Source organism: Hyaena hyaena, unplaced genomic scaffold, assembly GCF_003009895.1.
Source record: "Hyaena hyaena isolate Hyena2069 unplaced genomic scaffold, ASM300989v1 scaffold_228, whole genome shotgun sequence".
NCBI classification, from domain to species: domain Eukaryota; kingdom Metazoa; phylum Chordata; class Mammalia; order Carnivora; family Hyaenidae; genus Hyaena; species Hyaena hyaena.
Window position 1 is genome coordinate 2,467,366 of NW_024080860.1, and position 21,667 is coordinate 2,489,032.

Genomic DNA, 21,667 nt, shown 5'->3' on the forward strand with positions numbered 1-21,667 from the left:
AGTCATTTCTTTTTACCTTTGTCAACGACTGCCAAATTGTTCTCAGAAAACATCACATTTTATAAATGCTGGTAGTCTATGTCCTCATGACGTATTTTTAATATATTTTTGGTGAATGCCACGTGGTTGACTTGACTTATAGTCAATAGTTTCCTAGTCCTGGCCTGTGTGTGTTTCCTTCTGGGTACATTGCCTGATGGGTCTTTTGACCAAGTAGATCTCTTGGTCACTGCTTATACTGGCGGCTCAGCTTTTACTCAGACCAATTCTACATAATTTCTTCATCTTACTGGCTTTCCTCTCCTTCTCATTTTTTGCCGTGCATACATTTCCGGTTTTTATATAATTGAATTTGTCCACTTGACCTTGAAGATTTCCCCCATTACTTCAACAGAACAAGCAATGACCTCTTCAGAAGAGGGTTTTCTTTTCCCTACTCCTTAAGGCGCTGCACTTTCCCTCTGGACTTATCCAAAATCCCTCTGGTCCCCACAAACATTCCATCGTCCATGGTCCCTACATTAAGATTCCCTTCGGTCATCTTGTGACAGCCCCTGGCTCAACACATCCACCTTGGTTCTGGCGCCTCCACAGTCCATGCAAGAGTGCAGTGGTCGCCACTCACCTCTGCAGAATCCTTCCCTGTGTGCTTCATCCCTCCACCCACCCCAGCCCCACGACTGACTTCTCATATTTCCACTTGGTTTGGCCCCAGAGTCCAGCACCTGGCCTCCAGGGTTAGGGCTAGGTTGTTTCTTCCCAGCAGTAATGGCCTACCTGAAGGTAAATTCCTTCACCTTTTAGTTCAGCCAAACCCAAATTTTCGCAAAAGGAATCATGCTGGAAAACTATTTAAGACTCTAAGAAGTGTAAAGCATCAAAGCAGAGATTTAACATCCTATATAAGTCTTGCCGTGGATTAGCCTGGTGGTGGGAAGGGAGACCCTGAGGTTACCCCTCTTATACTCAGAACCCTGTGTTTTAGACTCCAACCTTTCTGTTTTCCAGTGGCACATTCACCTCACAGACTTTGAGGTATACACCTCTTGGCCTCAGCTGATGTCTGTACTCAGTCCGCCACAAAGCCCACCTTGTACCCCACTGGGTGACACCATTATCAGAGGGATCTCTACTTCCAGGCTCTGGCCGTTTCAAAATCTCTTCTGACCTGGGGTGTCCCTGGTTCCGGTCTGAGGGGAGCTGGGTTCTCAGCTCTCTTCTAGAAGGCACATGCCCAACATACCCCGAGCCCACCTCAGCTCAGAAGATTCCTTCTGCCAGCCTTGCCGAGACTCTCCCTGGGCCACCCCACCAGGAATGGTTTTGAAGAACGCCAATCGGCATAAGCTTACAAATTTCAGAAACCTAAACTACAAGGGTGGTGGCAGAAGCAGCAGTCATCCACAAAATGCAGGAGGCACAGTTAGCTCCCAGCACCCTCCTCCCCTGCTTCTGAGAGCTGTGGTCCCACCACCACCCTCGGTCCCATGCCCACAACACCCTGAAGAGGGGTTAGCAGTTTGGCACTTCACATTGAAAGGTTGCCAGCTCCCGCCTTCCTTCCAGAAAATGCCCTCAGCCACCACATCCCATGGCACCTTGCCTCCCTCATCCCCCCTACAGCCCAAGCCCCCCCCTCCTCTCTCCCTCCCCAGCCCCTCTCCTGTCCTAGCCCTTTAACTATCAGGAGAGCGGACCCGAAAGACATGAATGGTCCCGTTACTGAGAGACACAACCAGGTGCCTCCCGTCCACCATGGTAGTCACCCTAGGCTTTTCCAGGCCATGATAGGCCGTCAGGAAGTCGCCGAGCAGTGAACCCTTTGGATCCAGGATCACCACCTTGTTGACCTCGCGAAGGGTCAGGAAGATGTAGCCTTTCTTATCCACGGACACAGAGCCTGGCTGGCACCCATGCAGGCCTGGCCCCCGGTACTCCCCAATCACCTGACCCAGGCCGTCACAGACCACCACACTGTTCTGCTGCCAGTCAGACCCCACAAAGTTGCCCTGGGGGCTGGTGGTCAGGAACACCAGTGCCCGCAGGCCCCTGTTGGCCTTGCCCCCAGGGATAAACCGGGTGGCCAGGCTGCCTTCCATGTTGTACACTTCCACGTGGCCTGACACGCTGACGGCCACGCGGTCCCCACTTGGCATGGCGGCCACGGCGTGGCTAGCCTGGGAGAGGCTCAGGGCCCGACGCCACTGCACCTCACCGTCAGGGCTGATGAGGTAGAGCCTCGCGCCGGCCGAGAAGGCCACAGCTCCCTGCAGGGCAGCCACACTGCATGGGGAGCAGCCCTCGGGGACAGGCACCACACCCTTGTAGTCACCATTGAGGGAGAAGCGCTTCAGCGCCCTATTCTGCTCATCCGCCACCAGGATCTCCCGGGAGCCGAAGGGACAGAGCCCTGTGATCCGAGGAGATCGCTTGTCTCCTGGCATCCGCGTGGGGAAGCTGCAGGAAAAAATGGGCCTGGGGAGGAGGCCAGAGCCCTCCAGGTTCAGCCCAGGCGCTGGGCTAGGCTCCCGGGAAACTGACTTGAGCCTGCCTTTGAACTTCCTCTTCTTGTTGGATCTGCCACCCCTCGGGGTCTGGGCTCCTTCATCTTCTAGTAGTGTCTGGGCTCTGCCTTCTTTTGGGGTCTGGGCTCTGTCTTCCTGGGGTGTCTTGGCTCTGTCCTCCTTTAGGGTCTGGGCTCCCCCTTCCTGGGCCGTCTGGGCTCTGTTCTCCTTCGGGGTGCAAGCTCCATCCCTACTCTGGGGCTGGATTCCACCTTGTCTCTCTGACTTGGCTCCATCCTCTCTCTGGCTGGGAGTTTCGTCACCTCCCTGGCTTCCAGCTCCTTCTTTCCCACTGTCTTTCTGGGACTGTTCCTCAAAGGAGAGCCCTAGCAGGCGACAGTTCTTGTCCAGGAGCCCAGGATGGAACTCCAGCTGGGGCAGCAGGCGGGGTGCTGGCCCAGGCATCCAGGGACAGCCCTGCAGCTGCCGGAGCCTCTGGGCAATCGCCCCTTCCAGAGAAAGTATCTCGGCCTCACGACCCAGGCTGAGCACCCGACGGGCGAAGGCGGCTGCCGCCCTGGCCACCTGCTCCCGGCTCTCCAGCTCCTCTAGTCTCTCCCGAGCAGCCTCCTCAGCAGCCTCCACATGGGCCCGCAGCTGCCCCAGCACCTCCTGCTTCTGGGCCAGAAGGGCTCGGAGGACCCCCTCGGCCACCTCCTCCACCTGCATCCCCACCCTAGATGCCTGTTCCCGCAGCAGGGCCAAAGCTTCCTTTTCAGCCATCCGGGCGGCCTCAAGCTCCGCCAGGTTGCCATCCACGCCCGCCAGCAGCTCCTCCAGGCCCGGCCTGCGGGCGCGCACAGCCTCAGCCAGTGGCAGGCAGGGGTGATCCAGGTGGGGGTCCAGACGGCACTCACGGCATAGCAGCTGGGAGCAGGGCTGGCAGAGGAAGCGCAGGGCCTCGCCTGGGTGCTGAGGGCACTGAGCTGCCTGGCGCTCCCGGGCCTCCTCGTCATACCAGCCGGCCCGATAGCCCACTAGGTCCACCACCCGGTGGGTGTGGGTCTGCCGAGTGCAGCGGTGCCCGTCAGCACAGGCCTGGCACAGGTCGTCCGCGCAGTCCAGGCACCGGGCAGTGGCCGGGCCCCCCGTGCCGGCCCCCCCCATCAGGGGACACAGCGCGCAGGCTGGCTTTCCCGCACGCAGGTCTCCGCCAGCCCGGGCCCTCACCAAATCCAGGAGCCCATTGACAAAGAAGTTGGTCTTGAAGGCGGCCACGCCCGCCGGTGGCACGGGCACGGTCTCTCGGCACTCAGGGCATCGGAGGTGGCCGCTCTCGGCCAGCTGGGCCAGGCAGTCCTGGCAGTAGGTGTGCAGGCAGGGCAAGGTTTTGGGTGCCCGAAGCTGCTCCAGGCATATTTTACAGGCCAGGAAGTCGCTGCTCAGGGCCTCCAGCAGGGAGGGCGAGGATCCCTGGGAAACCATGCTGCAAGGGAGAGGTCGGGGTCAGAGGGCAGCCTGCCAGCCTGTCAACCCACCTCTCCCCCCTTCCTCAATCCCCACCAGGGCTGAGGTCTCACCTGAATGGCCAGGAATTTCCTTCTGGTCTTCCAGGGCCTGAAGCTAGGGAGCTGCCCCTCTCCGTGCATACATTCAGCAAATGCGAAAAAGTAAATGCTTCCTGCCTTGTGCCTAGTGCTGTGAGAAAGGACAAGACCAAGAAGCCCAGCCTTAGGGAGCTAACAGTGTGATGACTGGCACCCCGGGGGTTGACAGGCCTGTGACAAGTGTGGCGTGAGCCCTGTGGGAAGAGTCCTGGGGTTCCGGTGGGGATAGGTGTGGGGGGTGCAGGCAGAGAGGACATAGGAGAGGGTCCAGGTGTGCAGTCACCTCCACTTGTGGCAGCTGGGACAGTGGGCCCAATTCCCGTAGCCCCCCCGCACCTGTCTTCTTCTAGACCCTGGGAACAACATCAGGGGCCCAGGGGCCCCACTTCCTGCCGAATTTCCCTGGTAGGAGTTCTGGAGTAAGTGGAAGGAAGGCTGTGGGGAGCGGCTGCTCTGCTCTCCTTCCAGCTGCTGGACCTCGGGGTCACCGGGGCCTGTGCCTCACCTCCTAGAGGCCTTTCTTTCTGCCTGTCCTGCTGCAGGGGGCCTCGGCTGTCCTAGCAGCCTCTGAAGAGGAGGAATTGTTTGGACCCGTCTGTGAATCCCCCCCAGATCCCAGCAGTGGCCGAAATCCTCCAGGAAGAGGCTGCGGGGGGCAGGGGGCAGTATCCCCCAAACTTCTGGAGCGTGGGGGCCAGGAGGACAGGCCAGATAGTGGGCGGGGGCCTTTCCCAGGTAACCTCAGGCCTTTGGCGCCGGAGTGGGGCGAGGTGGGGTGCTCCCTCCCACCCTTTCGTCTCCTCCCGCCTTCCGGGTCCCTCCCCTCCCCCTTCCTCTTCCTCCCGCTCCCCCCCCCCCAACTCTTTCCAGCTCGTCAGTGTCCTCCGCCCTCCTTACCAGGCCTGAGCTGTCCTTGGGCTCCGGGGGACGGGGCGTGGAGGGCCCGGGGCCTGAACACCGCTGGGGCTGGGTGCCTGAAAGAGAAACAAAACTGAAACTAATGGTACTTCTGCAACTTCCGTCCCCAGCTCGGGACACCGACTCGCACGGCCCCAGGCCCCGCCTTCTTCCCTACCCCAGCTGGGACCTCTTCCTCCGGAGGGGGAGCCTCCACCCCTGGCCGGCGTGGCCCCTCCTGCAGGCCGCGGGTCTCGGTGGGGCTCCCCAGGTCGGCCTGTCAGATCCAGCATCAGGATCCGTTCAGCCAGCTAAGTGTGTTTGTAGCACACGCAGAGGACCTGCCTGAGGACGCGTCCTTTGAGGGGAGAAATGAGAGATCTTGCGCGATTCAGAGCCATGTAACTAGAGCCCAGCCCTCAGGCCCTGTCTCCAATGAAGCAGCGCAGCTGCAAATCTAGTCCTAAGTGGGGCCCTGCACGCTTTAAACCTCTGCTGAGCCAGGGGAGAGGCAGCGGAACCAGATGAGGAATCTCGGAACTGAGCGGCCCGCGAAGGCTTCCTGGAGGAGGCATCGCTTGAGACGAGTTTGAAGGGCACAGAGGGGGTTGGGAGGAAGAATGCAGGCAAGAACGTTCTGGGAATTGGGAACAGGAAGTCGGTGGGTACAGAGGGATGAAATACCCCAACTCTCCCCAGTAGCTCCAAGTAATTTATGGGAAGGGGATGAGTGAATGGCGGCACATGAGATTATAAAGCGACGCCGAGGTCAGATTGTAGAGGACCTTATGTTGTACATGAAGGAGTCTGAGTTTCGTCCAAAAAGTCAAAAGAAACCATTGAAGGCTATTTCCCCCAATAGCTTATGAAAATTTTGAAGCACAAGAAAGTCAAAGGAATTGCTACACTCATTATATACCTTCCACTTAGATCCTACAGTTAAGATACATAGTTGATTTCTTACATATCTATTCCCGTATGCATCCCTTGGTCCATAGTGACGGGATTTCAGCAGGATGCTGAACCACGGAGAGCTCACTCTGGCTGTAGGGTCCAGGAAAAGGGTGGAGGGGTCTGAGCAGACACGGTGGCCATAGGACCTAGCAGAGGGTGGTGGATGATGAGATCCTTCCATGGGGGCTACTGCTGAAGATACAGCACTGATGACTCACCCTGGGGAGGGAGGTGAAGGAAGGCTTTGCAGGTCTGGAGGTGAGGAGGGAGGGTGAGGCTGGTGATACCCAGGCTTGTGACCGTTCCACACTCTTCCAGAGTATCTGTGCTTTTGATGAAGTCACTCAGCAGTGTCCAGAGCAAGAAGAGCAGGGCTAAGATGACACTCTGGGGACCAGACATTTCAGGACAAGTGGACAAGGGGCTGGGGTGTGAAGGAGGCTGAAGTAGTCCCCAGAGAGGTCAGAGTGCAAATCCAAGGGAGAGAAGATCCTAGGAGCCATGCTAGGGAATGCTTCACTTCCAGAAGGTGGGGGTGGTCAGTGCTGTCAAGTGCTGCACACCAGACAATCCAACCAAGTGAGGACAGAAGGACAGATTGATGCATGTGTGTCCACAAACGTATGCACACACGTATGGCCTCCGCGTATGCTTCTTTGTGCACATTCAGGAATGGTTTGTCAATGTCTACTGTGGCAAGAGGGCCTGCCACACACTATGGAAGATACAGAGATATATTCCCTGCCGGAGAGTTTTCAGTTTAACAGGGGAGGTGAGAGTGTACATGTTGCAATATGAGACAGCAAGGCAAATGTCAAAATAACCATCACAGTGGCCTTGCTGGATGCTGGGGTCCCTTAAGATAACCCTGGGGAAGGAGGGCCTCTCACGGGTGGTTGGTCTTATAGGACTAGAGAACAAGTGGCTGGAGGAAAGTGGTAGGAGATGGGGGTGAGCAGGCAGAACAAACTCAAAACTTATCTGTCTACAATTGTGCCAGGCCTCAAGGTAACAGGGAGCCATTTATAGGATTTATATTAAGCAGGTTTGAACTTTGTTCTATGGGTATTTGGAGAGGGTGAGCTGAGCAAAGATTTTAATCTTAATTTGTATAAGTAATAAGGATCACATATTTACTTTTAATTTTTTTGATGTTTATTTTAGAGAGAGAGAGACAGTGTGTGAGGTGGGGAAGGACAGAGGGAGAGGGAGACAGAGTATCTGAAGCAGCCTCCAGGCTCTGAGCTGTCAGCACAGAGCCCGATGCTGGACTCAGACCCACGAACGTGAGATGATGACCTGAGCCGAAGTCAGACACTCAATTGGCTGAGCCACCCAGGCATCCTTCTGCATTTCTACACATTCTTCGTAGCTATGATTGTTAATGGCTGCATAAATTATATGCCATAATTTACTTAACTATTTAGTAATATGCTGATAAGCCGGCTTCCCCCTCTTACCAGTTTTCATGATGTAAATAATAGTGTAAATATTCCCATCACGATTGATTTCATGCTACCAATAGTTTAACAACTGGCTGCAAAATTCCTAAAATTTAACATGAGCTTTCAGGAGCCAGTCTTCTTGGGAAGCCTTTAGAATCTTCTCTTTGTCCCCAGAGTTCTGACTTTCACAGTGATTGTGTCGTGCTGAGCATTTAGTGGGCTGTTTCAATCTCAAAGCCCGTTTTCCTTCAAGTCTGAGAAATTCTCATCGCTCCCCTGTGATTTCCCCTTTGGAACTACCATCATTCGGATGCTGGATCTCCCGGATGGGTCCTCCAATTGTATCTTTTCTCCCATTTTCCATTCTCTCTCTTTTGGGGAAAGTTCAACTTAAGCCTTCTAACTATTATGTTTTTCAAATCTGCTGTCACAGTTTCAGTTTGTGAGTATCCTATTTTCTTTTTTGTATCCTATTTTTACTGCACAATTCCATCCAGTATCTTTTCCTACCTTTCTGAGGATAGGAATGTATTGTTGGTGTGTGTGCATGTGTGTGTGTATGTGTGTGTGTCCTTACTTTTCATGGTTTTTGTTTACCTTCAAGTTGTTTCTTCTTTCCTTCCCTCCCACCTTTTCCCTCCCTCCCTCTCTCCCTCCACCACCTCTCCCTCCCTCCCTTCCTTCTTTTTTTCAGTGACTGTACTACTTATTATTTTATATTTTATTTTTATTTCTTAAGTTTTTTAATGTTTTATTTATTTATTAAAAATATTTTTGATGTTTTATTTATTTCTAAGAGAGAGAGAGAGACAGTGTGAGCAGGGGAGGGTCAGAGAGAGAGGGAGATACAGAATCTGAAACAGGCTCCAGGCTCTGAGCTGGCAGTCAGCACAGAGCCTGAAGCAGGGCTTGAACCCATGAACCGTGAGATCATGACCTGAGCCGAAGTTGGACAGTCAACTGACTGAGCCACTCAGGCAGCCATTTTATATTTTAAAATTAGCATTCTGAGGCATAATTTACACACAGTAAAAATCACCTATTTAAGTGTATGGTTCGGTGACTTTAGACAAAATCATTAATAATTACAAATGCAATCCTATATAGTACAGTATAACAATAAGGAAATTGACATTGCGACAATAGTATTAACTATAGACCTTATTCACTTCTCGCCGTGTGTGTGTTGTGTATAATTCCATGCAGAATCAACATGCAGAACTGTCCCATCACACAAAGAAACTCCCTTTCCCCCATTCCTAACTCCCAGGACCCAGCAAAGTGTTGTTCTCCTTCTCTGTAATTTTGCTATTTCAAGAATGTTACATAAGGGCCCCTGGGTGGCTCAGTTGGTTGGGCATCCAACTTCGGCTCAGGTGATGATCTCATGGTTCATGGGTTCGAGCCTCGTGTCGGGCTCTGTGCTGACAGCTAGCTCAGAGCCTGGAGCCTGCTTCAGATTCTGTGTCTCCCTCTCTGACCCTCCCCTGCTCATGCTGTCTCTCTCTCTCTCTCTCTCTCTCTCTCTCTCAGATGTAAATAAAACATTAAAAAAAGAATGTTACATAAATGATATCACAAAGTATGAAACCTTTGGAGATTATCCTTGAGATCCACCCAAGTTACTACGTACATGTTGATATTTCATTCCTTTTATTGCAGGGTAACAGTCCATTGTTTGAGCATTCCACAGTTTATCCATTCTAATGTTGGAAGACATTCAGATGGCTTCCAGTCTGGGTTATTACAAATATAGCTACTATAACCATTTCTATACTGACTTTGGTGTGAACCTAAGTTTTCATGTCTCTGGGATAAATGCTTAGAAGTATGATTTCTCAGGGGTGCCTGGGTGGCTCAGTCAGTTAAGCATCCAACTCTTGATTTCAGGTCAGGTCATGATCTCACAGTTTGTGAAATCAAGCCCCAAGTTGGGCTCTGTGCTGACAGCATGGAGCCTGCTTGGGAGTCTCTCTCTCCCTCTCTCTGCCTCTCTTCCCCACTTAAAATAATTTTTGTATATGTTATGAGATAAGCATTGCTTGTTTGTTCATTTACATATGGATTTCTCACTGTTCCGCCTCTGTTTGTTGAAAAGCCATTCTTTCCTCTTAATTTTCTTAGAAATTTTGTCAAAAATCAATTGACCATAAATATAAGTGTTTATTCTGGATTTTCTATTCTATTCCGTTGTTCCACATGCATATCCTTATGTCAGTGCCATGCTATCCTGATTACTGCAGCTTCATAGGAGGTTATGAAATCAGGTAGAGTGAGTTCCCAAACTTTGTTCTGCTTTTCCAGAAACATTTTGGCAATTTTGGGTCTTTTGCATTTCCATATAAATTTTAGGATCAGCTTGCCAATTACTTAAAAAAAAAAATTCCTGGGATTTAGATAGGGATTCCATTGAGTATATAGATAACTTTGGAAATAATTACCATCTAGATACTTTTGAGTCTCCTAATCCATGAACATAGTATATATCTCTCCATTTATTTATCCTTTAAATTTCTCAGCAGTCTTTTCCAGTTTTCACTGTGCAGGTTCTGCACTTCTTTTGCTAAATTTGTTCTTAGGTATTTTATTCTTTTTGATGCTTTTGTGAGTGGAATTATTTATTAAATCTCATTTTGATTGATAATTGCTAGTTTATGGAAATATAACTGGCTTTGATATTTTGATCTAGGATCATAGACCTTACTAAACTCACTTATTAGTTATAATAGTTCTCTTCTTTTTATGAACTCCTTAGGATTTTCTACATACAAGGCCATGCCATTTATGAATAAAGACAATTTTATTCTTCCTAAGATCCATTTGTTTTATTTCTTTTTTCTTTTTTCTTTTTTGAGAGAATGAGAACAGGGAAAGGACAAGAGAGAGGGAGGGAGAGAGAGAATTCCAAGCAGGCTCCACACTGACAGCACAGAGCCCAGTGTGGGGCTTGAACCTATGAACTGTGAGATCATGGCCTGAGCCAAAACCAAGAGTCAGACACTTAACTGACTGAACCACACAGGTGCTCTGGATCCATTTCCTCAAAAGTAATCTGCTTTGGGTGTGGAGCCTGCTTGAGATTCTCTCTCCCACTGCCCCTCTCTCCAGCTTGTATGTGCTCTCTCTCTTCCTTAAAAAAACAATTTAAATACATACTGATTACTTTTTTTAAGTTTATTTATTTATTCTGAGAGAAAGAGAAAGCATATATGAGAGGGAGGGGGGCAGCGAGGAGGGAGAGAGAATCCCAAGCAGTCTCTGTGCTGAGCATGGCATATAGGCCTTTAATTTTTTTTCTTTCCTTTTTGTACTGGCTAGAATCTACAGAAATGTTGAATAATAGTGGTAAGATCAGACATTCTTGTCTTGCTCTAGGTCATGTGTGTAAGCAGTCAGTCTTTCATCATTAAGTGTGAAATTAGCTGTAGTGTTTTTTGTTCCTAGCGTGTTGAGAGTTTTGAAGATTTTTTAAAATCATAAATGAGAATTGGATTTTTTCAAATTCTTTTTTTTGCATTGGTTGAGATATCATGAATTTTTCCTTTGTTCTATTAATGTGACACATTACATTACTTTATTTTTAGACTTAAAGCAATGTTACCTGCCTAGAATGAACTCCATGGTCATAGTGTATAATCCTGTTTCTATGTTACTGGATACAGTTTCAAAATGTTTTGTTAAAATTTTTTGTGTCTAGACTCCACCAGAAGCCTACTAGAACTGATCCAAGAATTCAGCCAAGTTGCAGGGTACAAAATCAACGTACAGAAATCGGTTGCATTTTTATACACCAATGATGAAGCAACAGAAAGAGAAATCAAGAAACTGATCCCCTTCACAATTGCACAAAAAACCATAAAATACCTCGGAATAAACCTAACCAAGGATACAAGAGATCTGTATGATGAAAACTATAGAAAACTTATGAAGGAAATTGAAGAAGACACAAAGAAATGGAAAAACATTCCATGCTCATGGATAGGAAGAATAAATATAGTTAAGATGTCATTACTACCTAAAGCACTCTACACATTCAATGCAATTCCAATCAAAATTGCACCAGCATACTTCTCAAAACTAGAACAAACTATCCAAAAATTTGTATGGAACCACAAAAGACCCCGAATAGCCAAAGTAATACTGAAAAATAAAACCAAAACGGGAGGTATCACCATCCCAGACTTCAGCCTCTACTACAAAGCTGTCATCCTCAAGACAGTATGGTATTGGCACAAAAACAGACACATAGACCAATGGAACAGAATTGAGAACTCAGAAGTGGACCCAAAAGTATACAGCCAACTGATCTTTGACAAAGCAGGAAAGAATATCCAATGGAAAAAAGACAGCCTTTTTAACAGATGGTGTTGGGAGAACTGGACAGCAACATGCAGAAGAATGAAACTAGATCATTTTCTCACACCATGCACAAAAATCAACTCAAAATGGATAAAGGACCTGAACGTGAGACAGGAAACTATCAACACCCTAGAGGAGAAAGCAGGAAACAACCTCCTTGACCTCCACCGCAGCAACTTCTTACTTGACACATCCCCAAAAGCAAGGGAATCAAGAGCAAAAATAAACTGTTGGGACCTCATCAAGATTAAAAGCTTCTGCACAGCCAAGGAAACAACCCAGAAAATTAATAGGCAACCAACGGAATGGGAAAAGATAGTTGCAAATGACATATCAGATAAAGGGTTAATATCCAGAATCTATAAGGAACTCACCAAACTACACGCCCGAAAAACAAACAACCCAGTGAAGAAATGGGCAGAAGACATGAACAGACACTTCTCCAAAGAGGACATCCAGATGGCCAACAGACACATGAAACGATGCTCAGCATCCCTCCTCATCAGGGAAATACAAATCAAAACCACACTGAGATACCACCTCACGCCAGTCAGAGTGGCTAAAATGAGCAAATCAGAGAACTCTAGATGCTGGCGAGGATGTGGAGAAACGGGCACCCTCCTACACTGTTGGTGGGAATGTAAACTGGTACAGCCCCTCTGGAAAACAGTGTGGAGGTTCCTCAGGAAACTAACAATAGAACTCCCTTATGACCCAGCAATAGCACTGCTAGGAATTTACCCAAGGGATACAGAAATGCTGAGGCATAGGAGCACATGTACCCCAATGTTCATAGCAGCACTCTCCACAATAGCTAAAACATGGAAAGAGCCTAAGTGTCCATCAACAGATGAATGGATCAAGAAGATGTGGTTTATCTATACCATGGAATACTACATGGCAATGAGAAACAATGAAATCTGGCCATGTGTAGCAACATGGATGGACCTTGAGGGTGTTATGCTGAGCGAAATAAGTCAGGCAGAGAAGGACAAATATCATATGTTTGCACGTATAAACATTTTTTTTAAAATAATTAACATTATTTCTTTCCTAAAAGTTTGATAGATTCATCAATGAAGCCATCTAGGGCTGGACTTTTCTTTGTGGAAAGGTTTTAAAATTACTCATTCCTTTTTTTTTTTTTTAATGTTTTTTATTTATTTCTAGGAGAGAGAGAGAGACAGCATGAGCAGGGGGAGTGTCAGAGAGAGAGGGAGTCACAGACTCTGAAACAGGCTCCAGGCTCTGAGCTGGCAGTCAGCACAGAGCCCGATGCGGGGCTCAAACCCACAAACAGCAAGATCATGACCCAAGCGAAAGTCGGACGCTTAACCGACTAAGCCACCCAGGCGCCCCTCCTTTTTTTTTTTTTTAACAGAGTATTGGTCAATTCAGATTTTCTTTTTTTTCCCTTTTAAAAAAAGTTTTATTTATTTTGAGAGAGCATGTGAGCAGGGGAGGGGGAGAGAGAGGGGGAGAGAGAGAATCCCAAGAAGAGAGAGAATCTGACAGCACAGAGTCCGACTTGAGGCTTGATCCTGTGAACCATGAGATCATGACCTGAGCTGAAATCAAGAGTTGGACACTTAACTGACTGAGCTACCCATGTGCCCCTGCTGTTGAACCCTTCTAGTGAAATTTTCATTCCAATTATTTTACTTTTCAGACATAGAGTTTCCATCTAGTTCTTTTTTTAAAAAATAAATTCTGTTTCCCTGCTGAGATTTTTCTATTTTTTGTCACTCTCATCAGTGCAATCCCTTTAATTCTTTGCAAATATTTATAATAGCTGTTTTGAAGTATCTGTCTGCTAAATGCCTTACCTGACCCACTCAGAATTAGTTTCTGTTGATGACTCTTCTCTCCTGAGTACGGGTCACACTTTCCTATTTCTTTGAGCATCTTGGAGCATTCGAGTCTGCGGGTTGTTGCTGATGCTGCTGTTGCTTGGCAACTTAACTAGACCTAAACTGGACTTCATTCCTCCCGTTGTGTGTGGTCATTGATATCTCTATTTGGTTCTTCTGTTCTTATTTATTTTAGTCTGAATTTGGAATCTCCTAGCATCTGGATAGCTTCATTGTCGGTCAGTGATTTGGGTAGAGGCTCTGCTCAAGCACCTGGACCCCTTAAGGCTTCCACCTTCTGGCAGATCACCAGAGCGTAAGCTGGGGAGCACATCTGGAGTTTAGCTGTACTTAAGTCTCCCTTGGCTTTCATTTTCTGCTGGGCTGCCTCAGTTTCCCGGAGGAAACCAATAGGCAGGCATCATGGGATCCTTAGCAATATTTACATCCCAGACCTTTATCATTAAAAAGAATCATTAGATTCTGAAGGCAGCTATGTGGCAAAATAGTTTAAAATGAAATTATTGTGTAACATACAGTTAAAAGCAAGATTATAGTGCTAAACCCAGCCTGCGGTCCTGCTTGTGGTGTTTCCGGTACCCAGCAGAGCAGACAATGTGGGTGTGATGTGCACTTTAAACCCATCAGGCTGGATATGTTCATTTCCACCGAAAAGCATGACTGATACATAACTCCTGCTCCAGAGAAATAGTTCCTACCTCCAGGTGAGACGGGTGGTGTCCAGTCCAATTTCCTGCTCACCTTCTGGATACTAGAGCTGAGGAACTCAATCCTGATATTTTGGTTGGCGTGGAGCCAGAATTCAGTTGGTCTTAGAGGAACCAAAGTTGCTCTGAATCACTCAAAAATCCATTCCGTCACTGGCCATCCAGTTCACATGGCCCAGCGCCAAAGGCCCCATGATCTGACGCTCAGTGAGAGAAAAATCTGCACCAATATCCCAGGTTGACAGTAGCTTCTTTTTATCTTTTACATCCCCCATCCTCTCTGGCATTTTGTTTCCAGGCTCACAGTGGTAAGGAAGATCACTTCTTAAGAATCAGAACATTAGGAAATATCCTAATGTTAGGAATATCCCTGAGATAAGATTTCATTCACCTAGTTACCACAGGTGAAATTTCATGAAAGGAATTTCTTGGCCTGGTCAAGAATAGAAAACAAGTAATAAAGGCTTTTAAAACTCCAAGCTTTAACTCCTTTAGAAAAATTCCACATGGAAGATAATTTTTTAAAAATTTTTACATGCTTAATTAATTTTTTTAAAATGTTTTATTTATTTCTAGGAGAGAGAGAGAGAGAGACAGCGTGAGCAGGGGAGGGTCAGAGAGAGAGGGAGTCACAGACTGAAACAGGCTCCAGGCTCTGAGCCGGCAGTCAGCACAGAGCCCGACGCGGGGCTCGAACCCACGAACTGCGGGATCATGACCTAAGCGAAAGTCGGACGCTTAACCAATAAGCCACCCAGGCGCAATGCTTAATTTATTTTTGAGAGAGTCAGACAGAGCATGAGTGAGGGATGGGCAGAGAGAAGGAGACACAGAATGGGAAGCAGGCTCCAGGCTCTGAGCTGTCAGCACAGAACCCAACACAGGGCTCGAACCCACAAACTGCAGGTTCCTCAAGTTGATGATCTGAGCCGAAATCGGGTACTTAACCAACTTAGCCACCCAGGCGACCCGGGAAGATAAGTTTTTCATCTTAGTTTGAAAAATATTGTATACATGAAGAGGTTTACATGTGTTGATTTACATACTTTGGTGCACCTGTACAAATAATCAGACCAAAATTACATGAGGACTCTCAGACGTTTGAAACCATTGATCACTCCCTTCTCAAAACGTGCTCCTCTATCGCCTGCCTGACTTCATCCTTCTCTGATCACTCGGGTGGGTTCCAGGGCTTCTCTTCCTCTACCGGCTCCTGGTCACTGGTGCCCTTGCACACACCTCACACCCCGCGGCACCATCTGCTCTGAGATGCCTTTGCCACCCATACCCACCAGAGGGAGCTCTCTCTCCACTGAAGCTGACTCTCCAGTCCTGGTCTTGGTGCATTACCAGGAGCCCGCGCAAACCACCTATCCTGGTTTCTGGGCTTTGGGGGATGCCTGCCTGTAGAGCCGGTCCTGCCAATCATCAGAAGCCCTGTACCCCTATTCTGATACACTCGTCTCCACTCCACCTCCCTCTTATACTTGGAAATCTGCAAAGATTCCCCTCCAAAGGGCTTCAGATGCAAAATAAGAAAGTACAAAAACAAAACAAAACAAACAAAAACAAAACCCCCAAATCATTAATCAACTTAAATAATATTTTAATACAATATTTAAAAATCAAAACCAGTGCAAAAAATCCACAATGAGTGAAATATCAAAATTTTAAGTAAGGAGTGAATCAGTATTACTGATTTTTCCTTTGGCTTCTAGCTTCAATACGGTTCAGCCCTGCACAGCTGGGATTCACCCCCTACCACCTACTCAAGGACTTCTCTTCTGTGTTTACCTCTGTCCTGCAACATCACCTGTTCCTCTCGCCCCTGGATCCTTCTTTAATATATTTCCTGTCTTAAAAGAAAAACAGTCCTCTGCTTGACCTCATTTGCCCCAACTTTAATTCTTTGCTTTGTTTTCCTTTTCCTCTTGAACCCACTACAATTAGGCGTTTGTTCTCAACCCCCTCCCTCCCCACCCCAGGCTGTTCTAGCCAAGGTCATCAACAACCTGCACTCTTGGCTGAGCATTTGGCAAAGGAGATCCCCCACTCCCCAGATCTCTTTCCTCTTGGTGACTTGGTCTCCCAGACTTCTCTTTCTCTTCCTGCTTCCCTGTCCCCACCTTCTCTGGGCTCTCCCATCTTTCTGACCCTAAACATCAGAGCACATTCAGACCTCCTCTCTGTCCACACTCCTTCCAGAGGTGATCTCTCCCAGTTCTATGGTGTCAACTGATGTTATATCTTTGATAGGAAGGCAATTTCCAAACCTCATCCCCAGACCAGTCTCACTTCCAGACTCGTGCCTGACTGTCCCATTGGACATTTCCACTTGTAAGTCAAGCAAACACGCATTTTTTTGATGTTTATTTAATTTTGAGAGAGAGGGAGCATGTAATTGGGAGGGGCAGAGAGTGGGAGATGGAGGATCTGAAGCAGGCTCTGCACTGACAGCAGAGAGCCCAACCTGGTGCTCAAACTCACAAACCATGAGATCATGATCTGAGCAGAAGTAAGAAGCTTAACGTACTAAGCCACCCAAGTGCCCCCAAACTTCCACTTTGACATGATTCCCCGATCCTAACCTGCCCCTCCACCCCAGTCATCTCCATCTCTGTAATAGAACTCCATCTTGCAGTTGCTGAGGCCACGTGGCTTGCAATCATCCTTGATTCCTATTCCTTTTTTTCTTTTATTTTCCTTTGAATTGAGATATGATTTATATATAACATTGTGTTGGTTTTAGGTGTTGTTAAAAAACAAAATTCAAGTGAATAAATTTCAAAGATCTTATGGGGTTTATTCAATGATTTATGAATTGGGCAGCATCCAATCTAGCAGATTGTACAAAATGAAGGATTTTTATAGCAAGGAACAAGGAAGTCATACTAGGGCAAAAAAGTAGGTTGGCTATTTCAAGGTTACTTTCCTTTAGGGGATGGTTGGGGTCTGTCAGGCAGGTGGCCTCACTGGTGCTGATCAGGTGATTCCTGATTGACTGGTTTAAGATCCCATTTCTAGGAAAGCCAAAACCACAATTAAGTCTTGGTTTGGTGCCTTGGGACTAAGCACTAGTGACTCCATTTTGGGCCTATGTCTTATTTCTGACAATGCACAACATAATGATTTGATTCATGTATATATTATGAAATGATTATCACAATAAGTTTAGTTAATGTCTACCACCTCACATAGCTATAATTTTTTCCTGTGATGAGAACTTTTCAGATATACTCCCTTAGCCACTTTCAACTATATGGCATGGTATTGTTAACTATAGTCACCATCTTGGTTCTTCTTTTTCTGTTGCGTTGTATATCCAGTCCATAAGCAAACTTTGTCAGCTTTACCCTAAAAATGTACCCTGAATCCAACTGCTTCTCTCTACTTCTTGCCTGAACGACTGAAATACCTCCTTACTGGCCTCTGGTTTTCATTCTTGCCTCCCTTTGATATTTGCAGAGATGTGCTTTATGAACTAGTGTGTCATAGGTTTTTATAAATGCCTCATGTGTATTTGAGAAAAATGTATGTATGTATGTTCTTTAAATTTCTGGGACCAAAATTTTATTTTATGCCCATCACAAGCTTATAATTATCTTATTCAACTCCTCTATATTTTTAATGTAATATTTTTTCTGTACAAGATATTAATCACCAACACATGCTTTTGTAAATATCTCACCAAGGCTAGAATTTGTCTATTCCTTTTCATAATTCTACCAGTTTGTGATTTATGTATTTTAAACTATGTTAAATCTATTCACATTTAGAATTGTTGTATTTTTCCAGTTAATTGGCCATTTTTACCATTATGTTAATATAATATGCTAACATCAACCAAGCTTTTATATTATAATGTTTTCTACCTTAAAGTCTTTTTGGCTTTAAAGATCTTAACCTCCTTTCATTTCTTTCTCCTAAGGAAATATCTATCTTCAGCATAATCCTGAAATGGAATATTTGAATAAACCATTGCTAAACATGATCAAATGACAATTCATTATACATATTAATATATCTGAGAGTATCTTTATGCCCAAGAAACAGAAACTAGCCATACTTTGAGAGCACACATCGGGTATTCACAGACATTGACCATGCACTAAATTACAAAGAAAATTTGATAAATTCCAACAACTCTGTACCATAGAAACTGTGGTCTCTGATTATAGTGAATAACTTTAAAAATTAAGAGCAAAAGGCTAACTAACAAGCAAATCCTATTTGTCTGAGATATAATTTAATAATTACTGCTTAGTAGTGTTATCTTTCTAGGCCAATGAAGGGTAAAGGATAGAAAGAAAAGAAGAGAGGGTTTTATGTTTAGTTAAAGTAAGAAGTCTTGATCTTTGATGGCATCTTTGATGGAAGGAGTGCAGTCAATGTCAGCTGCTTCTCTTCCTAGTCATTCGATGCGGAGAGTCGCCAGTGTCTACATGGGACCAGGAATCAGGTGGAACCTTCCTTGGCTGTGAGATGTGTACTTAAGGTTTGGGTCCCTGAAGTCTGGATGCCATCTGGGAACTGAGGAGAACCTTGTATAGGCTCTTGCAAGGAGATCCAAGGACAGCCTTTGTTTTAACTGATCTCAAATTAGAAGGGTGAGAGAAAACTGTAAACATTGTCTTGGAGAATCATAGCTAGATAGATGTTTGAGAACTAGAAGAATTCAGGATCGAGTCCACTTTACAGGTATATCACAAAACTTCAATTAACAAGATTAAAATCTAAACCCTCTAAAGGTGCAACCATAATAGCTCTTTCTACAATTAGCCCATTCTTTTTTTTTAACCACAGATAATCACATTAAAGGTAGTCCGTTTGCATTAAACTTGGTCTAATTATTTATTTACATAAGTGTAATAAAAATAGTGATTGACCATATAAACTCTTTTTCAAGTCAGTTTCGCTGGGAATTTTCATAAGTAATCTCAGACTGAACTCTTAAAAGCCTCTAAGGCCAGGAAGCCAAACCAAGGACTATTAGATTTTACCTGCAGTACTATATTTTGGGTGAATTCCTCTCTACTTGAGGTCCCCCTAACTATCCTGAGATATTCATGGGCCTTCCAAGGAGTGACCTTCCTTATCCTTCTGGTAAGGCTGCTGGGAACCCTATAAGCAAGGTACTATGCTGAACTTCCCAAGCAGTTCCTGAAAGCTGTCTGGTCATATCTGAGTCTATACATACATCTCTCCAATAACACACTTCAATCAAAGTCTTGGTAATATTGTTTCCAATATTGTGTCCTGTTTCAAGAAAAACAAATTCTTTTTTTTTAATAGTTTATTGTCAAGTTGGTTTCCATAAGGAGGAACAAATTCTTATTGCATTTATGCAAATAACCAAGTATATTGCCATGAAACAAATACTCAAGATTTTCTAAATTCTGAAGGAATTGGGCAGGGAAAGAAAGTAAATGTTTCATGTTTTTTTTTTAATTTTTTAATGTTTATTTATTTTTTGAGACAGAGAGAGACAGAGTGCGAGCAAGGGAGGAACAGAGAGAGAGAGAGACACAGAATCTGAAACAGGCTCCAGGCTCTGAGCAGTCAGCACAGAAACCAATGTGGGGCTTGAACCCATGAACCGTGAGATCATGACCTGAGCCAAAGTTGGACACTTAACCGACTGAGCCACCCAGGCGCCCCTCGTGTTTGTCATAAAGGTATACTTTACCAAATTGCTGTAGATCATACATAGCTCAAGAAAAGGTTTCTTAAATCTTGAAAAACAAAACATTAAAGAACTAGCAATGTTTCAAACAAAAAGTCATAAATAATTGTAATCATCCTCCTTTGTTCATTCAGTTCCATATGATTAATCCCTGTTCTGCTTGAATCCAATTTTTCCAGTAGTTATAGAAATTCTTATGCAATTCATTTTTATGATCTTAAAGTTATCATAATCCTGTTCTTGCCAAAGTCCTCTCTATGGATCTCCTTGATTCATGACGCACTTTGGGAGGAACATTATTGCAAAAGCACCTTAGTAAAACAATAACTATGTGTAAATGACAACAGACAAAAAAATGCCCATTATTAAAGATCTGATGAGAGTTCTTTATAGTGGAATTGAAAAGGAAATTTGGTTATTTTTGTGACATCCAACATTTTAAAATGATAACTAGAATTATGATGATAACATTATACCAGGACATATCAGACTTCAGGAAATTCATGTACATATCTTCAACATAAGGAAGGCTTAGCATTACTTCTTATTTGACAATGCTTCCCATGTAATTTAACATCCCACATACCCCTTACTAGTTTAACATCTCTTCCTATAAGGAAAGAAAACAAATGTTTAGAGATGTTCCAGGACACCTCTTAAAAGTCCCAAAGTTGGGGCGCCTGAGTGGCTCAGTTGTTTGAGCATCTAATTCTTGATTTCTGCTCAGATCATCATCCTGGTGTTGTGGGATCAAGCCCTGCATCTGGTTTCATGCTGAATGTGAAGCCTGCCTGAGAGTCTCTCTCTTCTCTCTCTCTCTCTCCTACCCTCTACCCCACTTTTACTTTCTCTCTCTCTCTCTCTCAAATAAAAAAAGTCCCAAAGTTCATGAGGTCAAAAATACTTCATTTAGAATTTGATTTTGGGGAGTTTATCAAAAATACCAAAATGTTTATTTATTTTTTAAATTTTAATGTGTATTTATTCTTTGAGAGAGAGCACAAGCAGGGAAGGGGCAGAGAGAGGGAGTACAGAATCAGAAGCAGGTTCCAGGCTCTGACCTGTCAGCACAGAGCCCAATGCGGGGCTCGAACTCATGAACCGTGAGATCATGACCTGAGCCAAAGTCGGACGTTTAACTGACTGAGCCACCCCAGCACCCCCAAAATACCAAAATGTTTAAAAACATTTGGTCAAGGGACTCTGGGGTGACTCAGTCAGTTAAGCATCCATCTTCAGCTAAGGTCATGATCTTGGAATTCATGAATTCCAGCCCCCATCAGGCTGTGTGCTGTCAGCTCAGAGCCTGGTACCTGCTTCAGATTCTATGTCTCCCTCTCTCTCTGCCTCTCCTTGGCTCATGTGCATTCACTGTCTCTGTCTGTCTCTCTCTGTGTCTCTCTGTCTGAAAAATGAATAAACATTAAAATTTTTTAAAAATTAAAACAATAAAAACACTTGGTCAAATAGGATCATGGGTCACTGTGAACTTACTTACCTATTTAATCATAGTGGCAATTGAAGACTATAGTCAAATACAGTTTAATAGTTGTTTTAACTGGTACAGCCCCTCTGGAAAACAGTGTGGAGGTTCCTCAGGAAACTAACAATAGAACTCCCCTATGACCCAGCAATAGCAC

General features: G+C 45.6%; 1 protein-coding gene across 1 annotated transcript; it reads right to left on the reverse strand.

Annotated features, from left to right (window-relative positions):
• Positions 1-1,656: 1,656 nt before the first annotated feature.
• TRIM56 (tripartite motif containing 56) lies at positions 1,657-5,114 on the reverse strand. The gene is made up of 3 exons (XM_039243475.1): positions 5,009-5,114; positions 4,085-4,202; positions 1,657-3,990 (listed from the first exon to the last, which is right to left on the reverse strand). The coding sequence occupies exon 3, from the start codon at positions 3,987-3,989 to the stop codon at positions 1,677-1,679; it is 2,313 nt and encodes a 770-aa protein (XP_039099406.1). The 5' UTR covers position 3,990; positions 4,085-4,202; positions 5,009-5,114; the 3' UTR covers positions 1,657-1,676.
• Positions 5,115-21,667: the final 16,553 nt, after the last annotated feature.

What these genes read in the sequence shown, in the direction of transcription:
- TRIM56 (XM_039243475.1), bottom strand. Translation starts at nt 3,989, where the DNA reads ATGGTTTCCCAGGGATCCTCGCCCTCCCTGCTGGAGGCCCTGAGCAGC.